Source organism: Balaenoptera physalus (assembly GCF_965194825.1).
Source record: "Balaenoptera physalus genome assembly, chromosome: 1".
Classification (NCBI taxonomy): Eukaryota; Metazoa; Chordata; class Mammalia; order Artiodactyla; family Balaenopteridae; genus Balaenoptera; species Balaenoptera physalus.
The window spans coordinates 140399026-140426793 of NC_138882.1; the positions used below are offsets into that span (position 1 = coordinate 140399026).

The 27768-nt window shown below is 40.8% G+C and overlaps 1 protein-coding gene and 1 pseudogene across 3 annotated transcripts in view; one reads left to right on the forward strand and one right to left on the reverse strand.

Annotated features, from left to right (window-relative positions):
* LOC309656937 (uncharacterized protein) overlaps window positions 1-7359 on the forward strand; it is a 78770-nt gene extending 71411 nt beyond the window's left edge. For both annotated transcript variants that reach the window (XM_082453925.1, XM_082453926.1), the window contains one exon: window positions 6198-7359. In XM_082453925.1, the coding sequence (XP_082310051.1) occupies window positions 6198-6334 (137 nt within the window). In that variant the 3' untranslated portion in view covers window positions 6335-7359. The remainder of the gene's footprint in view (window positions 1-6197) is intronic.
* Window positions 7360-15138: 7779 nt separating this feature from the next.
* On the reverse strand, window positions 15139-24366 carry LOC309656902 (NADH-cytochrome b5 reductase 3 pseudogene; annotated as a pseudogene). Its single transcript has one exon. The product of its transcript is annotated as an NADH-cytochrome b5 reductase 3 pseudogene (transcript).
* Window positions 24367-27768: the final 3402 nt, after the last annotated feature.

Here is a 27768-nt window from a genome sequence, read left to right on the forward strand (position 1 = left end):
GGTCTCACTGGGCTAAAATCAAGGTGTTAGAAAGACTGTGTTCCTTTCTGGAGGCTCTAGGGGAGAATCTATTCCTTGCCCTTTACAGTTTTTTTTTTTTTCTTTTTGGCTGTGTTGGGTCTTCGTTGCTGCTCACAGGCATTCTCTAGCTGCAGAGAGTAGGGGCTACCCTTTGTTGTGGTGCGCTGGCTTCTCATTGCGGTGGCTTCTCTTGTTGCGGAGCACCAGCTCTAGGCACGTGGGCTTCAGTAGTTGCAGCACGTCGGCTCAGTAGTTGTGGCTCGTGAGCTCTAGAGCGCAGGCTCAGTAGTTATGGTGCACGGGCCCAGTCACCCTGCAGCATGTGGGATCTTCTGGGACCAGGGATCGAACTCGGGTCCCCCGCACAGGCAGGCAGATTCTTAGCTACTGTGCCACCAGGGAAGTCCCCCTGTCCAGTTTTTAGAGCCGCTTACATGCCTTAGCTTGTGGCCCCCTTTCTGCATCTTCAAAGCCAGCAACAGCAGGTCAAGTTCTTCTTTTTTTTTTTTTTAATTAATTAATTAACTTATTTATTTTTGTCTGTGTTGGGTCTTCATTGCTGCGTGAGGGCTTTCTCTAGTTGTGGTGAGCGGGGGCTACTCTTCATTGCAGTGCATGGGCTTCTCATTGCAGTGGCTTCTCTTGTTGCAGAGCATGGGCTCTAGGCATGCAGGCTTCAGTAGTTGTGGCACTCAGGCTCAGTAGTTATGGCTCGCGGGCTCTAGAGTGCAGGCTCAGTAGTTGTGGCGCATGGGCTTAGTTGCTGTGTGGCATGTGGAATCATCCCGGACCAGGGCATGAACCCGTGTCCCTTGCATTGGCAGGCAGATTCCCAACCACTGCACCACCAGGGAAGTAATGTACTTCTTATAGCACATTACTTTGACTTTTCTGATGCCCTCTTTCACTTTTAAGTACGCTTATGATTGCATTCAAATAATCCAGGATGATCTGCTCATCTCAAATCCCTAATTTAATCATATCTGCAAAGTCACTTTTGCCATGTAAGGCAACATATTCACAAATTTCAGGGATTAATATCTAGACATCTTTGTGGGGGTAGGGGGCATCATTCTGTCTACTATGGTATTATTGATTTTGTATCTTGCAACCTTACTAACATCTCTTATGAATTCTTGTAATTTATCTACAGGTTCTTTTAGATTTTCTACATATACAGTCAAATCATTTGCAAATAATGACACTTTTGTCCTTTCCAATTAGTGTATGTGTGTGTATTTTTTTCCCCTACCTTTAAGGCCAAGGTACAACAAAAAGAATGGCTGGAAAAATAAAAAAATGGCTAGGACCTCCAGTATAATGTTCAATAGGATGGGTTATATCAGGCAATCCTATATGGTTTCTGCTCTCAGATGGAATACGTTCAGCATTTCACCATTATGCATAATATTTGCTGTAGACTTTTTTCTTCTGAAATTGAGATTATCATATGATTTTCTCCTTTAATGTGTCCACATCATTAATTACATTAATGATTTTCTAATGTTCAATCAACCTCCACTTCTGAGAAAAACCAAACTTAGTCATGCATTTTAGTAGTTATGCTAATGAGGGATATGGGCCTTTTATTTTCCTTTTTTGTATGCATTGTCCTTATTAGGTTATAATACCTAGGTTATAACAGCCTCACAAAATTAGTCACAGAGGGTACCTGCTTTTCCTGTTCTCTCAAATAGTTTGTGTAAGATTAGAACTATTTGTCACTGCAGTGGTTTTAATAAGATTGCTGACATTTTCTAAACCTAAAATGCATTTTGAAGTTTGTACATTCTTCTGAAGTTCTGTGTCAAGTGCATTATCATCTTATTTAATGCATTTAATTATTCAGTCCAGGGAGATTGGAGGCATTTATCTCTCTCTTTTTTTTTTTTCTGATAGGGAAAATGAAGCTAAACAACTTACAGATAAATCTAAAGATTATATAGCCACTAAATGGCAGACCAGAACTTGCATCAAGACTTCCTGATTTCATATCCATTGTACAGCACCACATTTTCATTGATATTCTCAAGAAGTACTGATAGTTGGCTGTGGTGGTTTTAAATTCTTTTGAAAAAAATTTATGTTGTTTCTGTCTCTTCCTTTGATGTTATTTCTTGCCATCACTTTTTTCCTTTCTTTCTCTTTGCCTCACTATTTATGTTATTTCTAGTATGTTGTGCTCTCAGAGACAAAAATAGATTATTATTTTGTAACAGTAAATATGCTCTGAGTGTCTGAGGGACATTCCTAGAAGTAACCAGCATGAGTTTTATAACATCCATTTTCGATGCTAAGAAGCTTTTATCATTGTTTCTCTGTGTTACAAAAATTTCAGGTTACTAGACTGTTAATTATCTTTCTATTTATATTTCCTACACTTTGCTACTCAAAGTGTGGTCTGTGAACCAGCAGAATTGGCATCTCCTTGGGGCATATCAGTGGCAAAACAATCTCAGGCCCCATTCCAGAACCAGTGAATCAGAATCTGCATTTTAGCAAGATCCCTGTGTGATTCCTATGGACATTAAACTTTGAGAAGCATTGGCCTAGATCACCAATTAGATTATAAAAAATCTTTGAGAGCTTCTTATACCTTTTCATATCCGCAGTTTTAAGCACCATGCCTTATACATGGTATGAACCACACACTTATGAAATGAAGGCTATGGTGATGATTTTGTAAAGCACATGGCAAATCAGAATCCTCAGTTCTGTTTTTGACTGTGTCAGGAACTCCATATATTGCTTAATTTCAGTAGCCTTCAGTTTCTCATCTGTAAAAAGGAGGAATATAATTGCATTTTCTCTAATGACCCAACCAATTCCAAAATGCTGTACCATAACTGATAAATATCATCTTATAGTTAAACTAATTAATGTTGATAACAATTGAAATTGTTCTGAGATATTTTCTTTGCAAAAAAATTCAACACCAGTTATGTGATGGTATTGAAAGGAATACATAATATATTAAAAAGTATCATTTGCATCCAAAGTTGTTATTGGTAAGATCTGACTTGGAAAAGATGTTTTTTTGTTTGATCAGGTATCTTTTCTCAAGCAGCAAAGCAGGGCAATAATAGGGGCCAACAATTTGTGTTTCTAGAGTTCAGGTTTGATAGTCTGGTAAAATGGCAAATCATAAATTGCTATATGGGAAAAATATAGGAGATGATTTTTTTTTAAGGTTCAACATTTTTATTACTGAAGAATAGAATGGCTTATTAGAATGTTAGGAGATAATGCTTTGATTTCATGAACATTGTGTAGGATTATCAAACCAGAATTAATATATTCTACCTAGCAGTCTAGAATTTCACATTTTTCTAGCAATTTGTATTTGTTCCTACCTTCAAGATATCAGATGTAGAGAAGGGTAGATAAAACAGCAAAGTTACAGAAGAAGATTACCCCATTTCAGAGTGTATCTGGCTGACCTAAAAAATGAGACATTCATAATTTGATCTGCTGTTGTGTCCATCACTGGAAAACCCAGCATTTTCTTGGATAAGAATTTGCACTCAAATTGTATTACTATAAGGACATCATAATCATCATTGTGGAAACCATTTTTGACAACCCACAAAAGAATCAAGTTTTACTCATGATTGCCACTTATAGTTTTGATTCCTTTGATCTTCACATCTACTTGTTTGGCAATTCTGGTCCCTAAATTAGACATTTGGTATACTTGGTCAGCCTTGAAACTTCAAAGACAACAAGCTGTCCAGCCATCTGCAAGACTGTCATTGAAGTCCCTTGTGTTCTCACAGATTGCAGCTTGTCTACTCTGAAAGATGAGCAACAAACCTATTCCAAGCCTGAGTAAACCAACTGACCAATCTCAGAGCAACAACGATGGTCACTCAGGGGTCTAGCAGTTCCCATTCGAAACACCAAAACACTGTACTTAGAAAAGTAAGGTTAGTGGAAACCTGGTGTCTTCCACACCATCTTGGAGAAGTACTGTTTATTTATTTATTTGGTTGCTCCTGGTCTTAGTTGCGGCTCGCCGGCTCCTTAGGCGTGGCATGTGAACTCTTAGTTGCAGCGTGCATGTGGGATCTAGTTCCCTGACCAGGGATGGAACCCAGGGCCCCCTGCATTGGGAGCACAGAGGCTTAACCACTGTGCCACCAGGGAAGTCCCAGAAGCACTGTTTTGTTTGTTTGTTGGCATATTTTGTGTGATTAAGAAGTGCTCTTAGCTTATGGGAATAAGACAAAAATGCCTCTCACATATGCCTTTGGCATTGTCACATTTAACATTTTGCATGTATGTATTGAATTTGGAGATTGTTGTTTTGTTTTGTTTTGTTTTAGATGGCTGGAGTAAGAGGGCCTGGAGTAAGACTTTGCAGATATTACGGCAGAAGGCATTTTATTTTCATAAAGAAGGAAAAATACACCCATCTCATAATTACAAGCATTGGAGTTGAAACATTGAGACAGTTTCTATTCCTGCCTTCCACCACTAATTGGTAGATGACCTTGGGCAAATCAATTAACCTCTAGATTTCCTCATCTGCAAAATGAAAGCATTGGTTTACAGACAACCATTTAAATCCCTCCTCCAAAATATTCATTCACTCTAATTTATTCAGGACCTACTATGCGCCACCGGCACTAATTAACACTGTGATTCTTGGAAAGCTCGAGATTGTCTCCAACTCCTTTAAGGATCACTCCCCATCCTGCCTTAAAACCAGCTCCTGAATTCAACCCCAAAGAGATCGAAACACTTTCCCTGTCTGAAAATATCATGGGGAAATGTCAATTGCCTTCACCCGGCGTCAACCGAGAGCGCGTGCTCCAGCCGGTTAGTGACTTTTTCTTTCTTTGTAAAGGGCAACCTCTGCATTTTAAAGGGCAACCCAGTCACCCGAAAAAATGCAATTGAAAGGGCGCCCGGAGGTCAGGGCGGGACACCCAACCGCTCCTTTTTCGGCCGGGGAAACCTAGGAAACATTTTTTGGGCTCCGTCCGAGTCACGCGGCAATTCCACGGCAGGAATTGCGCAATGCGGCGAGTCGGACGGGCGTCTGGGGGTGGAAAGAAGTGGGGAAGGCTTCCGCAGTGCCAACTCCCGCCCCCGCTAGGGAACTGCGAGGCACTACGGCGCGGTCAGGCCAGCTGGGCTCCGGGTGGCCCCCAACCCGGGCCAAGAACGCCTCGCTTCGCCGTAGGGGCCGAGGACTGAGAAGCGCGTGGGCGCCGTCCCTCTCTCGCGCTGGGGCCGCCGCCGCCGCCCGCGTCCCGGGACTCTGTGAGGAGTCGGAGCGCGAGCTGGAACGGCGCCCCAAGGCGACGCGGGGGGGACGCGGGGGGGACGCAGCCAAGCCGCATCGATCGCGAATGGGAACTCCGCGCTCGCGCTTTCGGTAAGAGCACCGGGGCTTCCAGCGGCGCCTCGCTCCCGCCCTCGCCGGCCCGGCTGCCCTTTCGGATGGTGACGCAGCCGGCGGGGTACGCAGAAGTCTGCGCGGAAACCTGGAACCTCCGCCGGCCGCTGGCGCCGCCTTCCCGCCCCCGCGCAGCCTTAGCCGCGCCGCGCTCCGCTGAGCCCCGCGCCGGTTGTCCCGCTGGGAGCGAGGACTTGAGCCGCGCTGCAAGGGTTAAACTTCTGAGCGGTCCCTGGGTGCAGCCTCGGTGATGAACGTTTGGTCCCACTCATTACTCACGTCACTATCTTTGTGATGTGCATACTGTTGTTAGCTTCACTTAAAGAGGTGGGGAAACAAGCTCAAAAAAATCAAGTTACTTTCTTGAAGTCGAACAAGGCAGAGCTGCGACTCAAATCCAGGGCTGTCTTGACACAGATATATCCTACTTCTCTTGGATCAGCCGCTTCATGGCTTTCATTCCGGTGAGCCGCGAACAGGTAACAGGTGGGACAGGTAAACAGAACTGGAGCTCCTCTTCCTGGGGTGACGGGAACAGTTTGCTTCTGATTGGTGCTCACACATTAGCCCAACTGTGCTGTTAAAAAAAAAAAAAAAGAAAAAAAATGTTTTCCGTGTATACCATGAAATTGAAAAGGTTGGAAAGAGTTTCTCAGCCTTTGCGCCTCTATTTTCAAACTGTATACTGGGATCCGGGACACCTATCATGTGGGATTGCTGGAGGATTAAATAAAACAGTATTTTACATGTTAATTTTTCCTTCCTTTTGCAGCGCTCCCGGGGACATCGGGGCACTCACCCTCCTCAGCACTGAAGAGCGGACGCAGTCATTCTAGGTCAACCCCTTTTCTGACAGATGAGAGATTTAATCCACGCAACGGAAGATCACTTAACCCCATCGCCATTTAATTAGTGACAGACACCAAGCTAGGGGGCTCTGTCTCTTGGCCCCTACAAAGGCTCTTTCCATTTCACCCCCTCCCCCCGCTTTTCCTCCAGAAGCTTCAGAACAGCTCTGAGGCCAGAACGTGACTTCCTCCGTGACCGATGGCAGTGAAGTGGGCGGGAACCTCCCGGAAGGCTAGAGGAGGAAGTCGAGTCCTGGGTCTCACAGCCTGCCTGCACCCCCGGAGAGGGGGACACCCCCTCCCCCCGCCTGGGCCTCTTTGCTGGCCGGGGGGCGGGTGGTGGTGCCCCTTTTGGTAACTCGGGGAGTAGCTCCAGACCAGTAAAAAGACAGAAGTCCGTGTGTGTGTGTGTGTGTGTGTGTGTGTGTGTGTGTGTGTGTGTGTGTGTGTGTGTGTGTATTTCCAGCTGTGGAATGTCCAAGCAAAAGTAGATTAAAGTAAAAAGGAATATGCTAGCTTTAGGATTCTATCCTGGATGGGATAGAGTCCTTCCATGGCAAATCATTTCAATATCAGCACAGAATTTTCAGGGGAGTTTATCTTGAAAAGTGAAACAGGCTAATGGAAGTTTTCTAACATGATAAAATCTTGGGAATCGTCCACTCTGTTTGCTTGGGTTTCAAAATCACTATTGACTGGAGCAGCTGTTTTTCCCTTCCAAGGGTCCATTTTCTGAAATGAGGCTAAAATATCTGGACAGCCCTTTCCCGTGGGTACCATGGAATGTTGGGAACATGAATGGCCTCTTAGTAGAGTTGGAGCTCCAAAGGGAAGTAATAGGACCATGAAAGGTCCTTTAAAAACAAAACTCTCCTTTTTAAAAATCATAAAAATAATTAGTACTCATTGTGGAAATGTTAGATTTTTTTTTTCAGAATCAGAAAGAAGAAAAAGAATTGGAATCCCACACCCAGAAAACTGTTGACAATTTGATGTATAGCATTATATGTAATCAGACTGAACACACTGCTTTTTTCCTTGAACCACCTCTTTTCCTTGAATAAAATATCATGACATGCCACTAAATATTTTCCATACTTGTTTTAAAATATTTAGTATTCCATTGTACATTCATTTAGCCAAAGCCCAATCGAAGGACTTAAAATTGTGCCCAGGATTTTGCTATTGAAACAACAATGAAGTATGAGCCTTGTAGCTAAATCTTCAAGTACATTCTCAATTATTTATAGAGGTAAATTTCCTACAAGTGGTATTTCTGAGACCAGGGATAAAGATTGCCCTACAGTGACCTTTTCAGCTTGACTTTTTCCCCCAGTGTTTCCCTGGACTTTCTATACCATTTGTTCACCAAGAATTTATTGAGCACCGTGTACATGCCAGACATGCCTGGATACAGAGATGAACCCGCCGAAGCACAAAGTGTCATAGTTGTTGTCAGAGAAAGCTTTGGGTGGCCAGATGCCCAGTTTGAAGAGGATCATGAAAGACCAGTAGACTTTCTTGAGACCAACAGATTTTAGGTGAGAGGAGGTTAGTGGGGAGCATTGAAAAGGGATGGGAGGCACAATGAGGTCAAGGGGGAATTTCCTGTACAAAAGCATGGTGGCCTAATAGGCTGGTGGCATGTTTTCATATATTTGGGGAAATTGTGAGTTGTCTTGTGTGTGTATATTAAGAGTCGATCTGGGAAGGAGAGCAGGACAGAAGACAAAGAAATAGCCTGTGTCATGCTGAAAAGTTTGGACCTTATTCTCAAAGCAAACGGAAAGGGATTTATGGCGCCTCTAAGGTCATGATAAAATTGGATTCCACCACTTAACCCATTGATGGGCACTGTCTTCAGTGGGTCCCCCAAATCATTCCTGGGGAGGGAAAACAAAAGATAGAAAAATTTGCAAAGGAAATCTCCCAAAAGAATGTTGAAAACTGCAGAGAATCAACCAAACTCATTGCTAGTTACTACTGTATCCATCACACTTAAGGGCGGGCTGTAGTTATAATTAGTAAGTTGGATCATGAGAAAATTTCTCTTCTCTATCTTGAAGAGAGTGACTTTAATACTGGTGCATGCCCAGACATTACTTCAGTTTCCTATCTGAAAAACAAATCCAAGACTTCCAGTAAGTCTAAAAACATGCTGCATAGATGGTGGTTTAAGAAAAACTTTTATTTATAGACAAAAACTCAAGTGCCTGCTGTGACCAGGTAGGTAATGACTTTCAACAATTCAGGAAAGTTCTCAGCTATTATTTCTTTGAATATTTCCTTTCCCTCATTTTTGCTATCTCCTTAGAGAATCTGGTTACATGTGTATTAGACCTTCTTTTATTTATTTAATATCCCGCAGCTTGTGGGATCTTAGTTCCCTGACCAGGGATTGAACCAGAGCCCTCGGGCAGTGAAAGCACAGAGTCCTAACCACTGGACCACCAGGGAATTCCCCTAGACCTTCTAATTCTATTGCCCAAGTCTGGCAGTCTCTCTTTCATATTTTGTATCTGCATTTGGATAATTTTTTAGGATCTGATTTCCAGTTTGCTAATTCTTCAGCTTTATCAAATCTCCCTTTGAACTTGAGTTTTAAATTTCTGTCGTTTTTTCATTCCTAGAAGTTTTATTGGACAATTCTATATAGTTTCTTGCTCATTTCTGTTGGCTTTATTTTCTTGAAACAAAGTCAGTCTCTCCCCTGACTTCTATACCTCCATCAGCAGGAAGCAAGAGGGAAGCCTGTAGTAACCTGTGCTTCAGATAAGAACATTTCTTCCCTAACCCTCACATAAGCATTGTCAAGAGCGAACAGAGAGGCCTAGCACTCTATGTGCTTTTGTGAAGAGAATTCTCCCTCCACAGCAACCATACTCACAGTGGGGTTCCTTACCACTGCCTGCCTTGAAACCATTATAATCTCATTATGCCTCTGTCCCCTGTTAATGTCAGTCGCACAAGAAGCCCAGGACTCTCAAGTCATCCCTCACACCCAGAGCTAATCCCAATGTGGCTCTAAGGACAGTGAGGTAGCCTCTACTGTAGTACGCCATATCTCTCCTAGTTTTTTTCTTTTTTCACCACCTGCCGTACTACATATTTTATTAAGTTATTTGTTTGTCTTCCTCTCCTAAAATGTAACCTCCTTGAGAGCCAGGGTATTTATTTTGTTGGCTGCTTTGTCCTTAGAGCTTAGAACATTACATGGAAAATAGAAGGTATTCAAAAAATTTTTGTTGAGTGAATTAATATTAAGCGTTATTTTATATTCTGTGTCTTGACATTCTATAGCTGAGGATTTTGCAGGTCTGATTTGTGTTATCTGCTGCTGCTGCCTTTTACTCTCTGTGCCTCATTTACTTGTGTGTTTTATGGATTTTGACTCTGAACTCATATTTTTTGGATTTTGTCTGTAGGAATTCTTCAAAATATAGATTGAAGTTACATTCATTCAGAGATCATTTGTGTTTATTCTTATAGTTGCCTGGGGTCACTACTTACCCAGGACCAAATTAGTATCTCTGTTTTTAACTACAAAAGTAGGCTGAACTGGGCTACAAAAATGTGTGTGGGATTATCAGCTTGTGGATGTAAATTATCAAAAGATACACATGTCAAAATATATGTATGTGTATTTATCTTTTGATAATTTATAACCACATTCTCCTTGGTACTTGGCTGTATATATTTTTCCCACGTGCCAAGGTCCAGACAGGCAAGTTTCCTTGTCCCTTTCTGTGCAGCAGGTTTTATTCTGTTTATCCTTACACTGGAAGTGTAGCCCCCTTTGGGTTTTCCAGCTTTATTAGGTTTCCCCATCTTGGGTGGACTTAAGCTTGAGCTGATTTCTAAAAGTCCAGTCTCCTCAGATCTTCAGATTTCTCAAGAGTAACTTGATTTTTCACATGAAATCAGCAATTTTTAAGTGTTGACAATCAATTCAAATTTATATTTTTAAGTGCTGGACAAAACAATTACCATGAGTCATATTTGAGCTTTGGTCTACCAGTTTACAATCTCTGTCCTAAACAGATTGACCCATGTGTATTGTATATATATGATGCAGGATGCATTTTGTTGGAATACATCTATTAGATACAATAGCCACAGATTTGGAGAGAAAGGTCCAATTTTAGATTTCTGCTTCTTTTTCTCTATAAATATACTTGCCAGATCATGTGTCTAGATTTTTCTGTTCAGGAAATATGATCATTAAATCTACAATATAAGGAAATATAGGGCATAGTCCCTGCCCCCAAGGTTTTACATTCTATGCAAAGTAGAATGTGCAAGATGGATTGAAGTATCATGAGTTTTAAAGAAGGAAGACCATCTAGGAAGTCACTACCTCAGTCTGGGCCTGCATTAAAAGAGCCAGAGTGAGGGCGTGATGGCACTAGAAGGAAAGGGGCAGATACCAGATATTTAAAGGAAGAAGTGATAGGAGTTGATAACTGAATGAATGTGGGCTAAGAATAGGAGAGGAATTATGTTTGTGCTTATGTGATCAGTAAAATTCTAAAATTTCTTTTGGTTTTCTCATTTCTCATAAACCAGACAATATGAAAGATTTTATAATTTATAAAAGGCTCAACAAATATAATCAGTTTTTATATAATAAGGAGAAAAGGAAAAATCCAACTATTGGGGGAAATATTTTGGCTGATGTATTTATATATATTATCCCCTTCTAGTACCTTCTCAACATTAAAGGACTGCCTTTCTCCTTTAATAAACAAAAATAATGTACACAGACACATCAAGATTTCAAAATATCTATATGCTTCTCAGGTTGGAAAGCTTCATTGAAATAGACTGTCAGTATTCTCCTAAATCAATGCTATTAGTTCCACTTATGGCATTTCACTGGCATCTGATTGTTTGAAGGGGCTATAGGGAAGCGGATGATGTTAAGTAAGATAGATTATGGATCACATTCAACTCTCAGTGGGCCTGGCAGGCATAACTCCCATTATTGCTAATGGGAGTTTTGAGTATAAGCTTTTGTGTACTTAAGAGTTTACCATTAAAAATCTGTCCATCTCTTCATCCTTTCAGTAGGTTGAAATAGCTTTAACTTTAGGTGTAACTGATTAATTGGTTGGGACAATGACCTGATTGTAAATGATCAATGCCCAGCAGTTTCCCCCAACTTCTACCCCTTTTTAGTTCCACCCTAGAATAAAGAAAACAATTTAGAAATTACCAAGCACTTTCACATGCATGGTGTCACACTTGAATCTCTGCAATTCTGTCCTGAAAGTAGGTTAGTGTCTTAGTTCAGGTGGCTATAACTAAGTACCAAAGACTGAGTGGCTTATAAACAATAGAAATTTATTTCTCACAGTTCTGGAGGTGTCTGAGGTCAAGGTGTCAGCATGGTCAGGTTCTGATAAGAACCTTCTTCCTGGTTGCGGACTACCAGCTTCTCATTGTCTCCTCCAGTGGTGGAATGAGGATGAGAGAGTTCTTTGGGGTCCCGTTTACAAGGGCACTAAACCCATTCCCAAGGGCTCCACCCTCATGACCTAATTCCCTCCCAAAGGCCCCACCTTCTAATACCATCATATTGAAGGTTAGGATTTCAACGTATGAATTTGGGGGAGACACAAACATTCAGACCACTGCAGTTGGGCTTACCTACTATTTCAATTTAGAAACTTGACTGTCAGGTTGCCTTGAAGTTTCTTGTTCAACATCACAAGGCTTGTGCACGTGAAAACAGGATTAGAACCTAAGTCTCATGGCAACAAGTCCGTTGCTTTTTCCAGGGCTCCAAATTGCTTCTCAGCCATTCAATTTAACAAGTGTTAAATTACATGTGTGGCTTCATCAGGTTCTGAGGGTGGCAAGAGTGCACAATATTGCCACTGCTCCCCAAGGACTTAGAGTTTATTTGATCAAGATCTGTGTACATATAAAATGGCTACAGCATGAGAATTGTGTTTTCATGAAGTATTTTAGGAATGTAGTGAAAGGAGAAATCATCATGGCTGTTCACTGGGGAAACTTTCATGGAGGAGGCCTGTGGGTGTTCATAGCTGCTCGGTAGCAAATTAGGTACCAAATTAGGTAACTCATCAAGAGGATGAATACCTACTCTGTGTCGGGCACTGTGCTGGGTACCTCTCTTACCTTCTCTTATTTAAACCTACTCTCCACTTTACTCTCCACTTTACACTCTACTCTCCCTCAACATGCAGGCAGACCTATGGGCTAGAACAGAGAGAAGGGGCATCTATTGTGTACATGGTCTCACTTTATAAAAGAAAGTCCTGACCCACAAAAAAATGCTTTGAGATAATTATGAAAAGGCCAAGCCATCAATCAAACATTTTGCCAAACTTAGGAAAACAAAACAAGAGAGAATATAAGTACAGAGGACATTAAAAGATCAGCATCTTTTTTTTTGTTTGTTTTTGTTTTTATGAGATTATTTTATAAAACTTCCTATGTACAGCACGGTGACTATAGTTAACAATACTGTATTATATATTTGAAAGTTGCTAAGAGAGTAGATCTTAAAAGTTCTCATCGCAAGAAAAAAAATTGTAACCATGTGTGGTGATGACTAGATGTATTGAGGATCAGCATCTTTTAAACAGACCCAGTCTTTGTGGCCTAATACTTGGGGGACAGTCAGCTTCAGGAGGTCAAGATGCTTTGTTCCCCGAACGACTGAGGAAGGTGATCCCTAAGGAAGCTCATCTCCCTGGACAAGTTTCTAAAGCTATCAAATATGGTTTACATGTGTTTTCTAGAACTTTTATTCAATGTACTTTTTGTACATACATATTTACAATACATACATACTTTTCTATTCATATTATTTAAAAATTTTCCCCCTAATGCCCTATGTTCCATGATAACAGTTTTGTCAACACTGTAATGGTTGCCCAGCATTGGTGCTGGTTGGTACACCCTTCTCCACAGCTGTCGCCAAGTGTACAACTTGTTGCCAAGGTGCCAAGTTTACAACACAGAGGAGAAAGGCTTCAAGCAATTGCAGGAGAAGGGGGCAGCGTCAAACATTAGGTCACAGGGCTCAAAGGAGGAGGATAAGAAGATGCTGGAAAATTAGGTGGAGAGTTGACAAACAAGAACAGTTCAATTAGGGTACTTTTTTATTGTGGTGAAATTAACATACATAATATGCTATTTTAACCATTTTAATTGCACAATTTAGTGGCATGAATTATTTACACTGTTGTGCTACCACTACCACTATCTATTTCTAAAACTTTTCCATTACCCCAAACAGAAGCTCTGTACCCATCAAGCAAATAACTTCCCATTACTCCTCCCTCCAGCCCCTGAGAAACACTAATCTACTTTCTGTCTCTATGTATTTCCTACAGTATTTGTCCTTTTGTGTCTGGCTTATTTCAGGGTTCATCCATGTTGTAATATGTATCAGAACTTCATTCCTTTTACTGGCTGGATATTATTCTATTGTATGTATATACCACATTTTGTTCATTCTTCTGTTGATGGACACTTGGATTGTTTCCACCTTATTGGCTATTGTGAAAAGTGCTGCAGTGAACATTGGCATACAATACCTCTTTGAGTCCCTCTTTTCAATTCTTTTAAGTGTATACTAGGAGTGGAATTGCTGGTAATTCTAAGTTCTTGAGGAACTGCCAATCTGTTTTCCACAGGGACTGCACCATTTTACATTCCTACCAGCAGTGTATGAGTGTTCCAATTTCTCCACACCCTCGCCAACACTTGTTATTTCTGTTTCTGTTTGTTGTTTGTTTATTTGTTTAATAGTCATCTTCATATGTATGAAGTAGTTTCTTATTGTGATTCTGTGTTACATTTTCCAATGACTAATGATGTTGAGCATTTTAAAAATTGGGTTGTTTGTCTTTGATTGAGTTGTAGGAGTTCTTATATATTTTGGATATTTAAACCCTTATCAGATGTATGACTTGCAAATATTTTCTCCCATTCTGTGGGTTCTCTTTTCACTTACTTTTTTTTTTTGTATTAGCAAAGTTTTACTTCTGGAGGGGCTATATGTATACATATAGCTGATTCACTTTGTTTTACAGCAGAAACTAACCCAACATTGTAAAGCAATTATACTTCAATTTAAAAAAAAAAAAAAGGAAAAAAAAAGATTTGCTTAGGTTAAAAAAAAAGTTTTACTTCAATATTTTTCCTGCTTATAAATAACTCTGAAAAACTTGATATGCATGAGGCTAACATAGCTGTTATTTAAAGGCAATGTAGGGGCCACTGAAAATGTCTCTCTGACAAGAGACACTGCTCAAAATCTTCTTCATGCTGGGGGTGAAGGCAGGAGGATGGGGTAGAGCTCTGCCATCAATCCCCTGCCCCAGTCCCCCTCCGCATGGTGAATCAGACTCTGCTAAGTTGACAGCTTGGAGCTCCTAAGGTTACCTGAATATTTCGGTGTGTTAGGGGAAAATGCCAGGGTTTCAAGATGGCCCATGTGCCAGCCTGATGGGCCCTCAGCCAGCACCTTCTTCCCACTCCAGACAGAAGAAGAGCCAAGCTCCTGGCTGGCTGGGGCCTGCTTGGGCCTTTGGGTGGGAGGTAGCCTTTCACCCCCAGCACCCCTCCCCACTCCCCACCAGGAATTTTTGGTGTCACCTGTCTCATGTGGTATCAGATGCTGCTGAGGCCTAGTCATGGCTCTGAGGCAGACAGTGAGGGGTGGCAGGCAAAGGTCCCAGGACCGTGGCTGGGGGCAGTCCCAGCACCTGCAGCTCTGGGCTGCCCCTACTTTTATGTTTATTTCCAGACTGTGGACCCCCACAGGGAGGGTTGGGTGGGGCATGGTGATGGCAGCCGCATCCCTGTAATAGGAGAAGAGGGCAAGAAGGGAGAGACAAAGTGTCATGAGGACAGGGACAGGGCTGAGTGAGAACCAGCCAGGAACTTGCCCTGAAGTTTGCCAGCTGTGGCCCACCTGAAACAGAGCTCTGCTTCCAAGGGGACCCCTCAGGTCAGCCCAGCTGGGTGACCACCCAGGGCATAGGCAGGCCAGACTGAGCCTGGGGCCACAGCATTAAATAACACTGGCAGAGGAGGACTGGTTGAGGACAGGGCATGGTGAGTGTTCAGGGTGTGATGCTGCCAGTGCCCAGCCATCAGAAGGGGAAGCAGCGTTCCTTGAAGTGACCCACGTGGTCCAGGTTGGGCAGGCAGGAGTACCAGAGGCTCCTCCTCCAGGGCGGAATGTGGTCCTGGATCATCTCCTTGTTCACAAAGCCCGAGCTGTAGTCCCAGGCTTCAGGGGCTTTGTCTACCATGTACCAGAGCTTGAAGCAAGTGGAATGTTCGTTCCTCCAGCTCCGGCTGCAGCAAAATGTCTTTCTTGGTCTGACTGGCAAAGAGCAGTTGGCACACGGTGTCATCCAAGTCCCTCATGATGGCACGGATCACCTGTAGCATCCAAGTGATGCTTGTTCCTCCTGTGATCGTGTGAACAGACTTCACTTCTTGATGGGGTTAGATTTCTTGTCTGGACAGATAGCAAACTTTCCTTTGCCCTGGTAGACTAGCAGCCAGCTTGGGCCCTGGAACTCAATGATGTCTCCAATCTTCTTGTTTTCCAGGTGTGGGGACATCTTTACTTCCAGTGGGAAACTTGGGCTGGGTGTCTTTGAAGTAAACCTTGATGACCAGGTCCACTAAAGCCCTTTCATCATGGCTGGAGATGGTGTAGGGCTGAATGGTAAGGTTTTGGTGGATTTGAGCTGAAAAGTAGATGTGATGGCCTATGAGGAGGCCCAAGATGTAATGGGGCCGTAGCAGGTTGAAGTAGAACCACTGGGTGTTATGGCTGATGATCTCCTCATCGATAAGCCACAGTGAGTACTTGATGTCCAGGCTTTCAAAGGTAATGGCTGGGGCCCAGTGCTGCATAGCAGGGCTATAGAGGAACCAGGCTGGGGAGAGCACCGTGTGGCCCAGTGTGCTCAGCTGGGCCCTGTGGTGGTGGCGGCTGCCCCAGCCAAGAAAGTTGGGCTGCCTCTTTTCACTTTCTTAATAATATCTTTTGATGCACAGAAGTTTTCAATTTTGACGAAACCCAGTTTATCTTTTTTTTTTTTTTTGGCTGTTTTGGGTCTTTGTTGCTGTCTCTAGTTGCAGCGAGCGGGGGCTACTCTTCATTGCGGTGCGCGGGCTTTTCATTGCAGTGGCTTCTCTTGTTGCAGAGCACGGGCTCTAGGCACGCGGGCTTCAGTAGTTGCCGCACGTGGGCTCAGTAGTTGTGGCTCACGGGCTCTAGAGCTCAGGCTCAGTAGTTGTGGCGCACGGGCTTAGTTGCTCTGTGGCATATGAGATCTTCCTGGACCAGGGCTCGAACCCGTGTCTGCTGCATTGGCAGGCGGACTCCTAAACACCGTGCCACCAGGGAAGTCCTTATCTTTTTTTTTTTTTTTTTTAATTGCTCATGCTTTGGTGTCATATCTAAGAATCCATTGCTAAACCAGACGTCACCAAGATTGACCCCTATGCTTTCTTCCAAGAGTTTTATGGTTCCATTTTGAGATAATATTTGTATATGACGTGAGATAAGGCTCCAACTTCATTCTTTTGCATGTGGAAATCCAGTTGTGCTAGAACCGTTTGTTGAAGAGACTACTCTTTCCCCATTGAATGAAAGTAGCCCTTCTGGAAAATCAATTGGCCATAGATGTATGGGTTTAATTTCTGGACTCTCAATTCTGTTTCATTGGTCTATATGTCTATCCTTATGCCAGTATCATACTGTTTAGATTACTGTAGCTTTGTAGTAAGTTTTGAAATCAGGAGTTGTGAGTCCTCCAACTTTGATCTTCCTTTTTAAGATTATTTTGGCTATTTTGGGCCTCTTGCAATCCCATATGAATTTGAGGATGGGTTTTTTTCATTTCTGAAAAAAAGATTGTTAGAATATTGATAGAGATTGTGTTGAATCTGTAAATCACTTTGGGTAGTATTGCCATCTTAACAATTTGAAGTCTTCTAATCCATTAACATGGATGTTGTTCCATTTACTTAGGTTTTCCTTTATTTCTTTCACAGATGTTTTAGAGTTTTCAGTGTACAATATTTCACCTCCTTGGTTAAATTTATTCTTAGGTATTTTATACTTTTGGATGCTATTTGAATACTAGTGGAATTGCTTTCTTTATTTCCTTCTTGAATTGTTCATTGCTGGTGTATTGAAACACAACTGATTTTTGTGTGTTGATTTTGTGACCTGCAACCCTGCTGAATTTTTTTATTAGCTCTAGTAGCTTTCTTGTGGATTCTTTGGAATTGTCTGTATGTAGAATCATGACATCTGTGAATAGAGATATTTTACTTCTTTCTCTCCAGTTTGTTTCCCCTTTATTTATTTTTCTTACCTACTTCCTCTAGCTAGAACTAGTGTTGAATAGCACTATTCAACTAGTGTTAAATAACAGTGATGCAAGTAGGCATCCTTGTCTTGTTCCTACTCTTAGGGGGAAAGCTTTCAGTCTTTTACTATTATGACGTTGGCTGTGGGTTTTTCATAAATGACCTTTATCATGTTAGAGAAGTTCCCTTTTATTCCTAGTTTTCTGAATGTTTGTATCATGAAAGGTTGTTGGATGTTGTCAAATGCATTTTCTGTGACAACTGAGATAATTTTTTTTTACATTTGTCCTATTAATGTGGTTTATTACATTGATTAATTTCCTTATGTTGAACCACTCTTGCATTCCTGAGATAAATCCCACCTGATCATGGTGTATAATCCTTTTAATATGCTGTTGGAATTGGTTTGCTACTATTTTGTTCAGGATTTTTGCATCTAGAAGGGATATTGACCTGTAATTTTCTTTTCTTGTGATGTCTTTATTGCCTTTGGTATCAGTGTAATGCTAGCCTTCCAGAATGAGTTGGTAAGTGTTCCCTCCATCATGGTTAACTGCATCAACTTTGGAGGCAGATGGTGTCAGTTTTAATCCTGCTTTTGCCACCAAAAAGTTTGTAATAAGTTTTTCATTATTTAACCTCTCTAAACTTCAGTTTCCCATCTATAAAATAGGTGCGTTGGGAGTATTAATTGGGATCATTTATTGTAAAGCCAGTGGTGTGCTGGTAAAGGTTTAAAAATCAGCTCTTAGGGGACTTCCCTGGCAGTCCACTGGTTAAGACTCCACACTCCCAATGCAGGGGGTGCAGGTTCAATCCCTGGTCGGGGAACTAAGATCCCACATGCTGTGTGGTGCGGCCAAAAAAAAAGAGTCAGCTCTTAGAGAAGGTGGGAGTGGGAAACCCTGATTTGTAGTGTTTGCCTATTTCCATGGTGTAAATACTCCTGCCATGGCTGATTTAAAGATACCGTTGTGAAGTCATCTAAGGTGGAGATGAGAAGAAATGCACACAGTATGCTTTCATGAGCCAGTGGGAGCTGACTCCAGTACATCACTTTTTTTAAAAAGTATGAAGTACATAATAAATGGTCAATCATGAAATATTATCACTTCAGTTGCCTTTAACAAAAAGCATAAAATAAAATGAAAATAGAATGATTCCTGAAAAGTCAAGATATAAATCTCCCTTTCTATTGCCTTATGTTCTAAAATAATTTATATTCTAGGTACTTTGAAATGTTATCTTCAGAAGGTCTGTCCTCTGTGGGAATCACATTGCATATCCCCTTACTATCTCTAGATCCTGTATCATTGTTTACAGTGAACATAATCACAGGGCAGATGGTCTCTGTCCACAAGTCCGTCTGCCCTGCTGGCAATTGACCGCACCTGGAAAAACTTGTTACTCCTAATTGCTTAACCATGTTAACCTTGAAGGCTGCTGGAAAACTTAGAGGCATCATCCTGCCTTGGCTCCCTGGTAACTAAGGTGTTCTGCCTGATACTGGTCTTGACAGCAGTCACCACCCGCTCATGCTTTCCCTAGAAGGCATAGATTGCCCAACCACCTCATCAGGCAAACAATTCTGCCAATGTCATGTCCTCTAGACTTCTGCTCAGACCCAGGCTTAGGAACATTTATGAAGCAAAGACTGTCTTGCCCTGTTCCCTGGGTACCTTGTCCCAATTCTTTTACCAAGTCACTGTTGTCCCATGTTCCTTATCCACCCATCTATCCACCCATCGTGCATCCAACCAAGACTTACAGAGTGCCTAATGGCTGGAAATACAAAGATGGTATATGGTTTCCATTGTCCATAAACTCACAGCCTGGGATGGGGTAGGGTAGAGTGGAGACAGATATGCAAACAAATAGAATATATTGTGATAAGGGAAAGTACAAAAGTATATGCAAAGTACTCTGGGAAACTAAAGGAGGAATTCTGCTTGCCTCTGGAAGTTAAGGAGGTTTTCGCAGAGTGTGTACAGGTAACCGTTGTGTAAAGCAGAGGCTTGGGGCCAGATAGGGTAGACTTTGTGTGCCTGACTGTGCCATTGAACCTGATCCTTCAGCAACAGGGAGCCTTTCTTTTCTTTCCTTTTTTTTATTGCCCTGCATCTTAGAACTTCAAGGCTATGGTCCCTGTTAATAATAAAAAAATAACCAACTTTTTAAGGGCTTATAATGTGCCAGATATTGTACTAAGTGCTTTAAAATCATTATTTAACTTAATCTTCACAACAGCCTTAGAAAATAGAAATTATCATCCCCACTTTACAGATGAGAAAAATGAAATTTAAAACTCTAAGTCACATAACTAGGAATGGGTAGAACTAAAACCCAGCTCTAATTCAGTGCTGAGTCTGTGCTCTTAGAAGCACAAGCCAGCTGGACTTGGTATAGTTGAGGGCCTGGGAAGAGTGGTCCCATCTCCCCACACCAGCCTCCCAAAACTTCCTCCCATTTTACAGTGCTCGTACGTTAAACCCTCTTACCACCTACCTGGGCCGATAGCAATTATCTGAAAGTACCTTATTTAGGAGGCAGCGGTAGTTAATGTGGAGAAGGACTTCGAAGGATGTTGACAGCAGTGGGAATTTACTTCCAAGAACTGCGGTTGCTGTCGGCTGACATTGAGTTAGTGATTAATATGCTCTTGTGTGATTCAGCTAATGCCCCTCCCAAATAATGTGTTAACCCAGTGAAAAAAGCACGTGTCCAACTAAGCTGAATGTCAGACCTCTGTGTCAACTCCCATTTTACATTCTGTAGAAGGAAAAGCAGTCCCACTTAACACTGCTTACCAGGTATTTTATATATATATAATTAATTACATTATTAATTATATATAATTAATTATATAGATATAGAATTTAATTTAGTGTTGACATCAACTCCGTGAGATTGTGTGTGTGCAGATAAGTAACCTGAAGCTCAGAAAGGTGAAACCACTTGTTCAAGCTTATGGAATCAACTTCTTTCTACTACTCCAGGACCCTAACTATTGGGGTGGTCTTGTTTAGTTTATAACATAGTGAATAACCGCTCTTCTTTTTAATACAGAAACGTTATTTATTTTTAGAGATGTCTCTAAAGGAGCATTATTATTTTAGAGATGGGGGTAGTGGAAAGAATGGGCACTTTGAAGCTAGGTATTCCTGGGTTAGAATTCTAGTTCCTGCTCTGTAGTGGTGTGACCTTTGGTAAATTCCCTAATCTTACCTCAAAAGATGATTGTGAGAATTGAAGCAGGTGGCTGGTCCCTAGGGGTACTTCAATACAGGTTAGTCCTTCTCAGCTGCTGGTTGGTGTAACATGAATGAGCATCTCCAGACATCTCAAGCAAATTGGTTAAATAATCAATATATTCTTAGAGTTTATTTTAATTAAAGAAAAAAAACCTCCTACCAGGTGGCCTTTTGGGGGGAAATTTAGGGACGGTAGTGTCAAACGAGGCAAATCATACAGCTCCCACAGGTTGAGACTCAGCAGACCCACCAGTGAGGCCTGTTATACCCATGAGAGTTCTGGGGAGGAATGGGAAAAGCTGCTGTGTTGAAGCTGAAAAAAATCTGGTCCGGGAGACAAAACACACAGACAGATAGAAAGAGAAATAACCATAGAAGGCAGCAGAGGGCAAGAGTCCAAGGAGTGATGCAGGCAATCAATACTGCGTGAATTTGGAAGAGAGAGAGAGAGACCGCTTAGAAGGGGCCAAGAAACCCTTCCTGACCTGCCTCCAGCACTCCGTCCTCCTTCTGTCCCTCCATAGTACTTCAGGTTTCTCTTAGAGTCACCAGTGCACTTAGCTCTTCGTAACAAGGTGGAGAAACTTTCACTGTCTCTTAATAGCTGGTGCCAGAATTCCTCTTGGGGATGGAAGCATCTAGGTTTGGAAAATTCGGTGTAATGGAATAGGCTGGGGAGTGCTGGAGGCACAAAGCTGAGACCCAAGGACCTGGCTGTTGGAGGAGGGGCGACTTACTGTGTTAAGACAGGGAGAATTTGAGATGCGTGGGGGCAATCTGGGATGGAGTGAGTGAGGAAAAGAGAGGAGGGAGGGCAGAGGGAAAAGGAAGAGAGCAGCCAGCAGCACAGCAAAGCTGTGATTCCTCCCCACAATTACCTACATCTCCAGCGATTGCTACTAAACCCAGGCAGCTTTGTAGGAGTGCCTTTAATGGGAAAACCAGGAAGAGGCCAAGTTTCGTTTCAACACTGTGCAGAACACATTAGACGTGGGGCGGTGGAATTTACCCAGCTCTTGAAAGGGCTCTATACTTCCACAGGCCAGGTAAAGGCTGGGGGTTCAAACCAAGTTTACCCAGATCTTTGAGAGGCAGACTTCTGAGTTATCTCTCAATTCCTTTCTCTTTTCTTCTTTGACTTTTCCTCCCCTCTAGACTCACAGTACCTGACACATAGTAGGCACTCCATAAATATCTGTTGTGCTGAATCAAATAAAAATATAATACCTGGTTTCTGCTGTCATGGTACCTAAAATTGAGTGAAGACAACACAAATGCATTTCACACATAAAAATCTAATCTTAACAATTCTGAGAAGGCTATAGGTACCCATTAAATAGGCCTAACACTTCTCTGTTTTTCAGTATCCTTCAAGGTTTTGCTCACATTTCATCCTCCAGGAAGCCTACCAGGATTTTCAGTGATGTGTCCTGTCTCTGAAATCTTACGACATTTTCTACCTGTATCAGCAAATTTGACACTTGATCACTTATTTTTTGATGGATGTCTTTCCTTTTTCACTACATACTACAGTCCCTGAGGGCAGGAAGCGTGGCCACCCTTGGACAGAGGCGGCCACGCTCAGTGGCCTGAGCGTGAGTACATAGAGTACCTTAACGCACATGGCTGTTCAGTTGATTGTTACTGATCGTATGTGTCCTGCATCATATTCTCAGAAACTTGAGAACTTAGTATGTGCTTGGCAAATATTAGTACTGATTAACTATTTGCTGAATTGAGTTGAATTGTTGGGTAGCATAGACCTCTGAGATTATAAGATTCCTAGATATCATTCTCCTACCAAAGAAACAGAAAATTAGAAATTAGGAAGGAATCAAATCTAATTCTTGTTAAGCTGTAATTTATCTTCCTATTGCTTTTGGGCATAAATTTAGGCTTTCCACTTCAAATGCAAATCTGATTTCTTGGCCAGTAAATTTTGTATGGCTACTTTGAGGTTAAGAAATAAAGATGCATAGCATTTTGAGGCTGGCAGGCAGCAGAAGATCATGTGATCTAACCCAGGCGAAATGTGAGTTCAGAGAGGTTAAATAGACTGCCTTATGCTTCTGTAGGCTGTTGTAGAGCTTACTTAGCTTTCAAGTTTCCTGCTTTCTGGTCCAGTGGTCTTTCTAGGGCACTAAGCTTGGTTGTCAGAATAGCATTTCTTCAAAGTGTATTCATTATTAATGCAGTATACTAAGTCCCTGGGGTAGAATAAGCCTCATTATTATAGCTAGTAAGTCAGTCTAAAGCAATCTGATATTCCTGTAAAACTGAATAAATTTTGTAGTAAAGTACCCTTGGGCTCACTGCCTTCTGAGGTGGCCATCATCTCATTTGTCCTATATTTTAAAAAAATCCATAAATGAGCCCTTCTGTGTTAACATTCATTATAACTTAGCTTTATTGATTCTGTTATAGTGCTGTTAATTACAGGAACCACAGAAATCATTAGGTTAAATCCATAATAAATAAGATTAGTAATACTTATACTTCTCTGTATACTGAGTGTTTTTATAATAAACTGATGTTTATCTTTTCAGACATTACTACATTAACATCTTGTAAAATAATTATATGAGACATTTTAATTTTTTTAGGCAAAAACATTTGAGTATCTTCTAATAACTAGTGATGTTAACAATCATTATTAATCCTCGTGACAACCCTATGAAGTGGACATTATCGTTATCTTCACTTACAGATGAAGAAATCAAAGCTTATAGAAATTCAGTATCTTGCCCAAGATCCCACAACAGGGGAAGCCAAGATTAAATGAGATGATATATATGTACCTAGCACAGTGCTGAGCGGATAGTGTAGTGAATAAATACAAGTGGAAGAGTCAGTGTGAAGTGAAAATAAGTGAAAGAAAAGATGAAGCTGTTGTGAGGATAGTATATAAAGTATGTGTTATAAGTTCCTATATATTATACACATATGACTAAAATTTGATTCTGAGCTTCCTAACAGTCAAAGGGAGAAACGTAATCAGTTACATAAGTGGTAAGTAACCTTGCTTAAGAGAAGTATATACTCAGCCATAGAAAGGAATGAAATTGTGTCATTTGCAGACATGTGGATGGACCTAGAGACTGTCATACAGAGTGAAGTAAGTCAGAGAAAAACAAATATCGTATATTAACACACATATATGGAATCTAGAAAAATGGCATAGATGATCTTATTTGCAAAGCAGAAATAGAGACACAGACGTAGAGAACAAACATACGGACACCAAGGGGGAAAAAGGGGATGGGATGAATTGGGAGGTTGGGATTGACATATATACACTACTATGTATAAAACAGATAATTAATGAGAACCTACTGTATAGCACAGGGAACTCTACTCCATGCTCTGTGGTGACCTAAATGGGAAGGAAATCCAAAAAAGAGGGGATATATGTATACATAGAGCCGATTGACTTTGCTGTACAGTAGAAACTAACAACATTGTAAAGCAACTCTACTCCAATTTAAAAAAGGAGAGAGAAGATAAATATTTCTGGAGCTCAGACCTAAGGGTCCTTTTTCAAGACAGAGGATTTACTTTAGCAGGGACCTTAGAGGTTGAGACAAAGTCACTATGGGATGCTGTTAGAAGCCTGGAGGAAGTGATGGCCAAGCCTGAGTGAAGTGGAGAAGCCTGAGTTGCCCTGGCAGGAGGCAGAGGAAGGATTAAGAAGTTGGAGGGGTGTACTAGAAGGGCAATGTTATGGAAGACTCACCAGAGCATTATGTTCCATGGGAGGCCTGAAGGATACAACATTCACCTAAACCATTAAGAATGGCTGAGTAATATTTCATTGTATATATATATACCACATCTTCTTTATCCATTCATCTGCTGACGGACACTGTCGTACTTGTTTCTTGATGGACCTATACTAATACATGCTCCTCAGCTAGTAACTAGCTAATCAAGTGCCATCCATGCACTGTAATGTGGCTGGAATAGTGAGTTTGTATACACCTTCTTACCTAACCTTCATAATCATTTATTGAGGTAAATGGACTGGGTAATATTATTCCAATTTTACATGTGAGGAAACTAAGGATTATTTTAGGAGAACTTGCCTGGGGCACACAGCTAGGAAGTGGCAGAGCTGAGATGAAGTTCAAACTTAGGTTCACATTTACTCCAAAGTCAAATTTACGACTAGGCCATGGGACAGTTGGGCTGAGGGCAGAGTTATCATCTCATGAGAGTCGAAGTATCTGAGGAAGAAGGATCTCAGGTCTTACAGGAGTGGGCTGAGACAGTTCAAATCAGATCAAGGTTTATCTCAAGCAATAATTTGAGGGCAGAATCAGTATTGTATCAAATGTGTGATGCCTCGAGACATCAAAGTTCTATTCTGGACAGTATCCCCTCAGTAATTTTAGTCTGAAAAGGTTTTAAAGTGTGCATTCAGGGACTTCCCTGGTGGTCCAGTGGTTAAGACTCCGCGTTCCTGATGCAGGGGGCCAGGGTTCGACCCCTGGTCAGAGAACTAGATCCCACACGCCACAACTAAAAAGATCCCGCATCCTGCAACTAAGACACGGGACAGCCAAATAACTAAATAAAGTGCACATTCATAAGCATAAATATGATTCATTTGCTTTCATCTTTTTTCTTTCGTTGAATTAAACTTTTAGCAAATATCTATTGATCTTCTACTACATGTCATGCATGGTTCCTTCTAAGTAAAAAATTATATACTTTCCTTTTCTTTCCTGTTACATTTAATCAGACTCTTTTTCTTCCTTTCAGTCTATCCTTATGAGTAAGTATATTCAGTGGTCTGCAGTATTCACGGTACTAAGCAGTGGAAAAGGATCTCATTCTTGTAAGTGTAATCATTTCCCCATCATAGATGGAGCCTAACTCGTGCACCAGAGATCATATAGAAGAAGATCTGTCCAGTTACCATCAAAGTTTAGTTTCGAGGTAAAAGATTTAACATTTAATTTTACTTATCCTTTTTTTGGAGAGTGGGATGAGGGAGAGGGATTGTTAAATGAAGGGCATACATTTATTGAATACTATATTTTCAACATAAATGACAGTCTTGATTGTAAAAAAAAAAAAAGCACTTTAGACACTTCAGAGCATCCACTGAAATTGTAGATGGTTTAAATATTGGATATTTAAAATATTTAGCTATATAAAACCTAGAGTAATATAGAATGAACACATGCCATTTCCCTTCACTTTCTATCCCTTAAATCTCTTTTTTTTCTTAGCATATATCACTACTGACGTTATTTTAATTATTTATTCATTTACTTGTTTTCAGCTATCCTCCCCAACTAGGAACCTTTTCTGTATTATTTCACTGCTGTATTTGCAGGACAGAATAGTGCCTGGTACATAGTGGTACTCACCAAATATTTGTTGTATTCATTTATTTAACCTAAAAAGAGAGGATAATTTCCTAAAGAATCACAGGCGATATCACAATGCGAACAGACAGACAACAAACCCAAAACCCACAGCAATTCAACATGCTTGACTACAAGAAAACGGAAAACTTTCACAAGCATAGTTTTTTAAAGAGCAAATAGTATGCTGAAAAAATACATATCAAAAGCATGACAGAAAAACTATTGCTATTTTAATTGAAGATCCTATTACTACAAATTGATAGAAGATACTATGACCCCAGTAGATAGTGGACAAGAACAAAAACAGACTGTATTTCCCCTACCCACCCCGGCACACACATTGGTAAATTAAAAGAAACACAAAAAACAGAAACTAGTGAGAAAGCATAGGGAAAATTATTAATCTCTTTGACAATCATGGAAATTCAAAATTAAAGCAACAAGGTATATTTTTAAAACATTAAAGTTATAAACCATTTAAAATGTTAAAATGTCCATTGTTACAAAACCTAACATTGTGTACATTTTTTAGGGCAGTGTAAATTCATGGAAATTTCTTGGAAACTGACTTGCCAATATGAATCTATGAATCAAGAATCTAAAACTATGCAGTCCATTTGACTCAATAATTACATTTCTGTGAATCCCTCTTAAGGTATTATCTAAATATTATATATTTAATTATTATTTAGGTTATTTGCATGGAGAAAGTCATTAGTTATGAAACTTCTGTAGTAGGCATTTATAAGTAAAATGCTTATAAATTAAGTTTAAGGAAACATTTACAAAATTACATGTACACCATGATTATGCTTGTATTAATAATATCCCTAGTGAAAAAATAACTGCAAGAAAATTAGAGGTGATTTTGCCTCTCTTTTCTAGTTTCCAGAATTTTATGATTTGTACAATGGTATTTTAGTTTAGTTTTGTTCGGTATAACCTTTTAAATGCAAACCTCAGTGTTTGAATCTAATATATTTTCCCATTGTAATCTAGGAAACAGCTTTTGCAGAGAAAGACTGGTGACCAGATGCTCTTTTGATGAAAATTTATGTGTGAAACCTATGTATGTATGATTGCTGGCTGGATGATTTTTTTTTAATAGAATTTCCTAATAAGAGGCTTCTACTTCATTACATTTAGTTTGGTTCAGTTTGGATGAATATTTGTAGCAGATTGTAGGTTTCTTGCTACACATGACATGTTTGAAGGAGATATGTTTATTCCTCCTTTTACACTGTTCTCTCTCTGTCTCTCTCCTGTATATTCCCTATAGAGTAACCTTTAAAAGCTTTTCTATTTTCAAACATAAAATTGAATTCCTCGCCCAATTTAGTTGGTGGCATCCTTGGTCAACTCGTCGACTAATTTAGAGAATTTGGGAATCATGTGAAATTCCTTCCTCTGCCTCAGCACCCAGATCTAAGCAGTCATCACCCACTGTCTATTCTGTCTCCTCAGGTTTTTGACAACTTCTCAGTATCCCT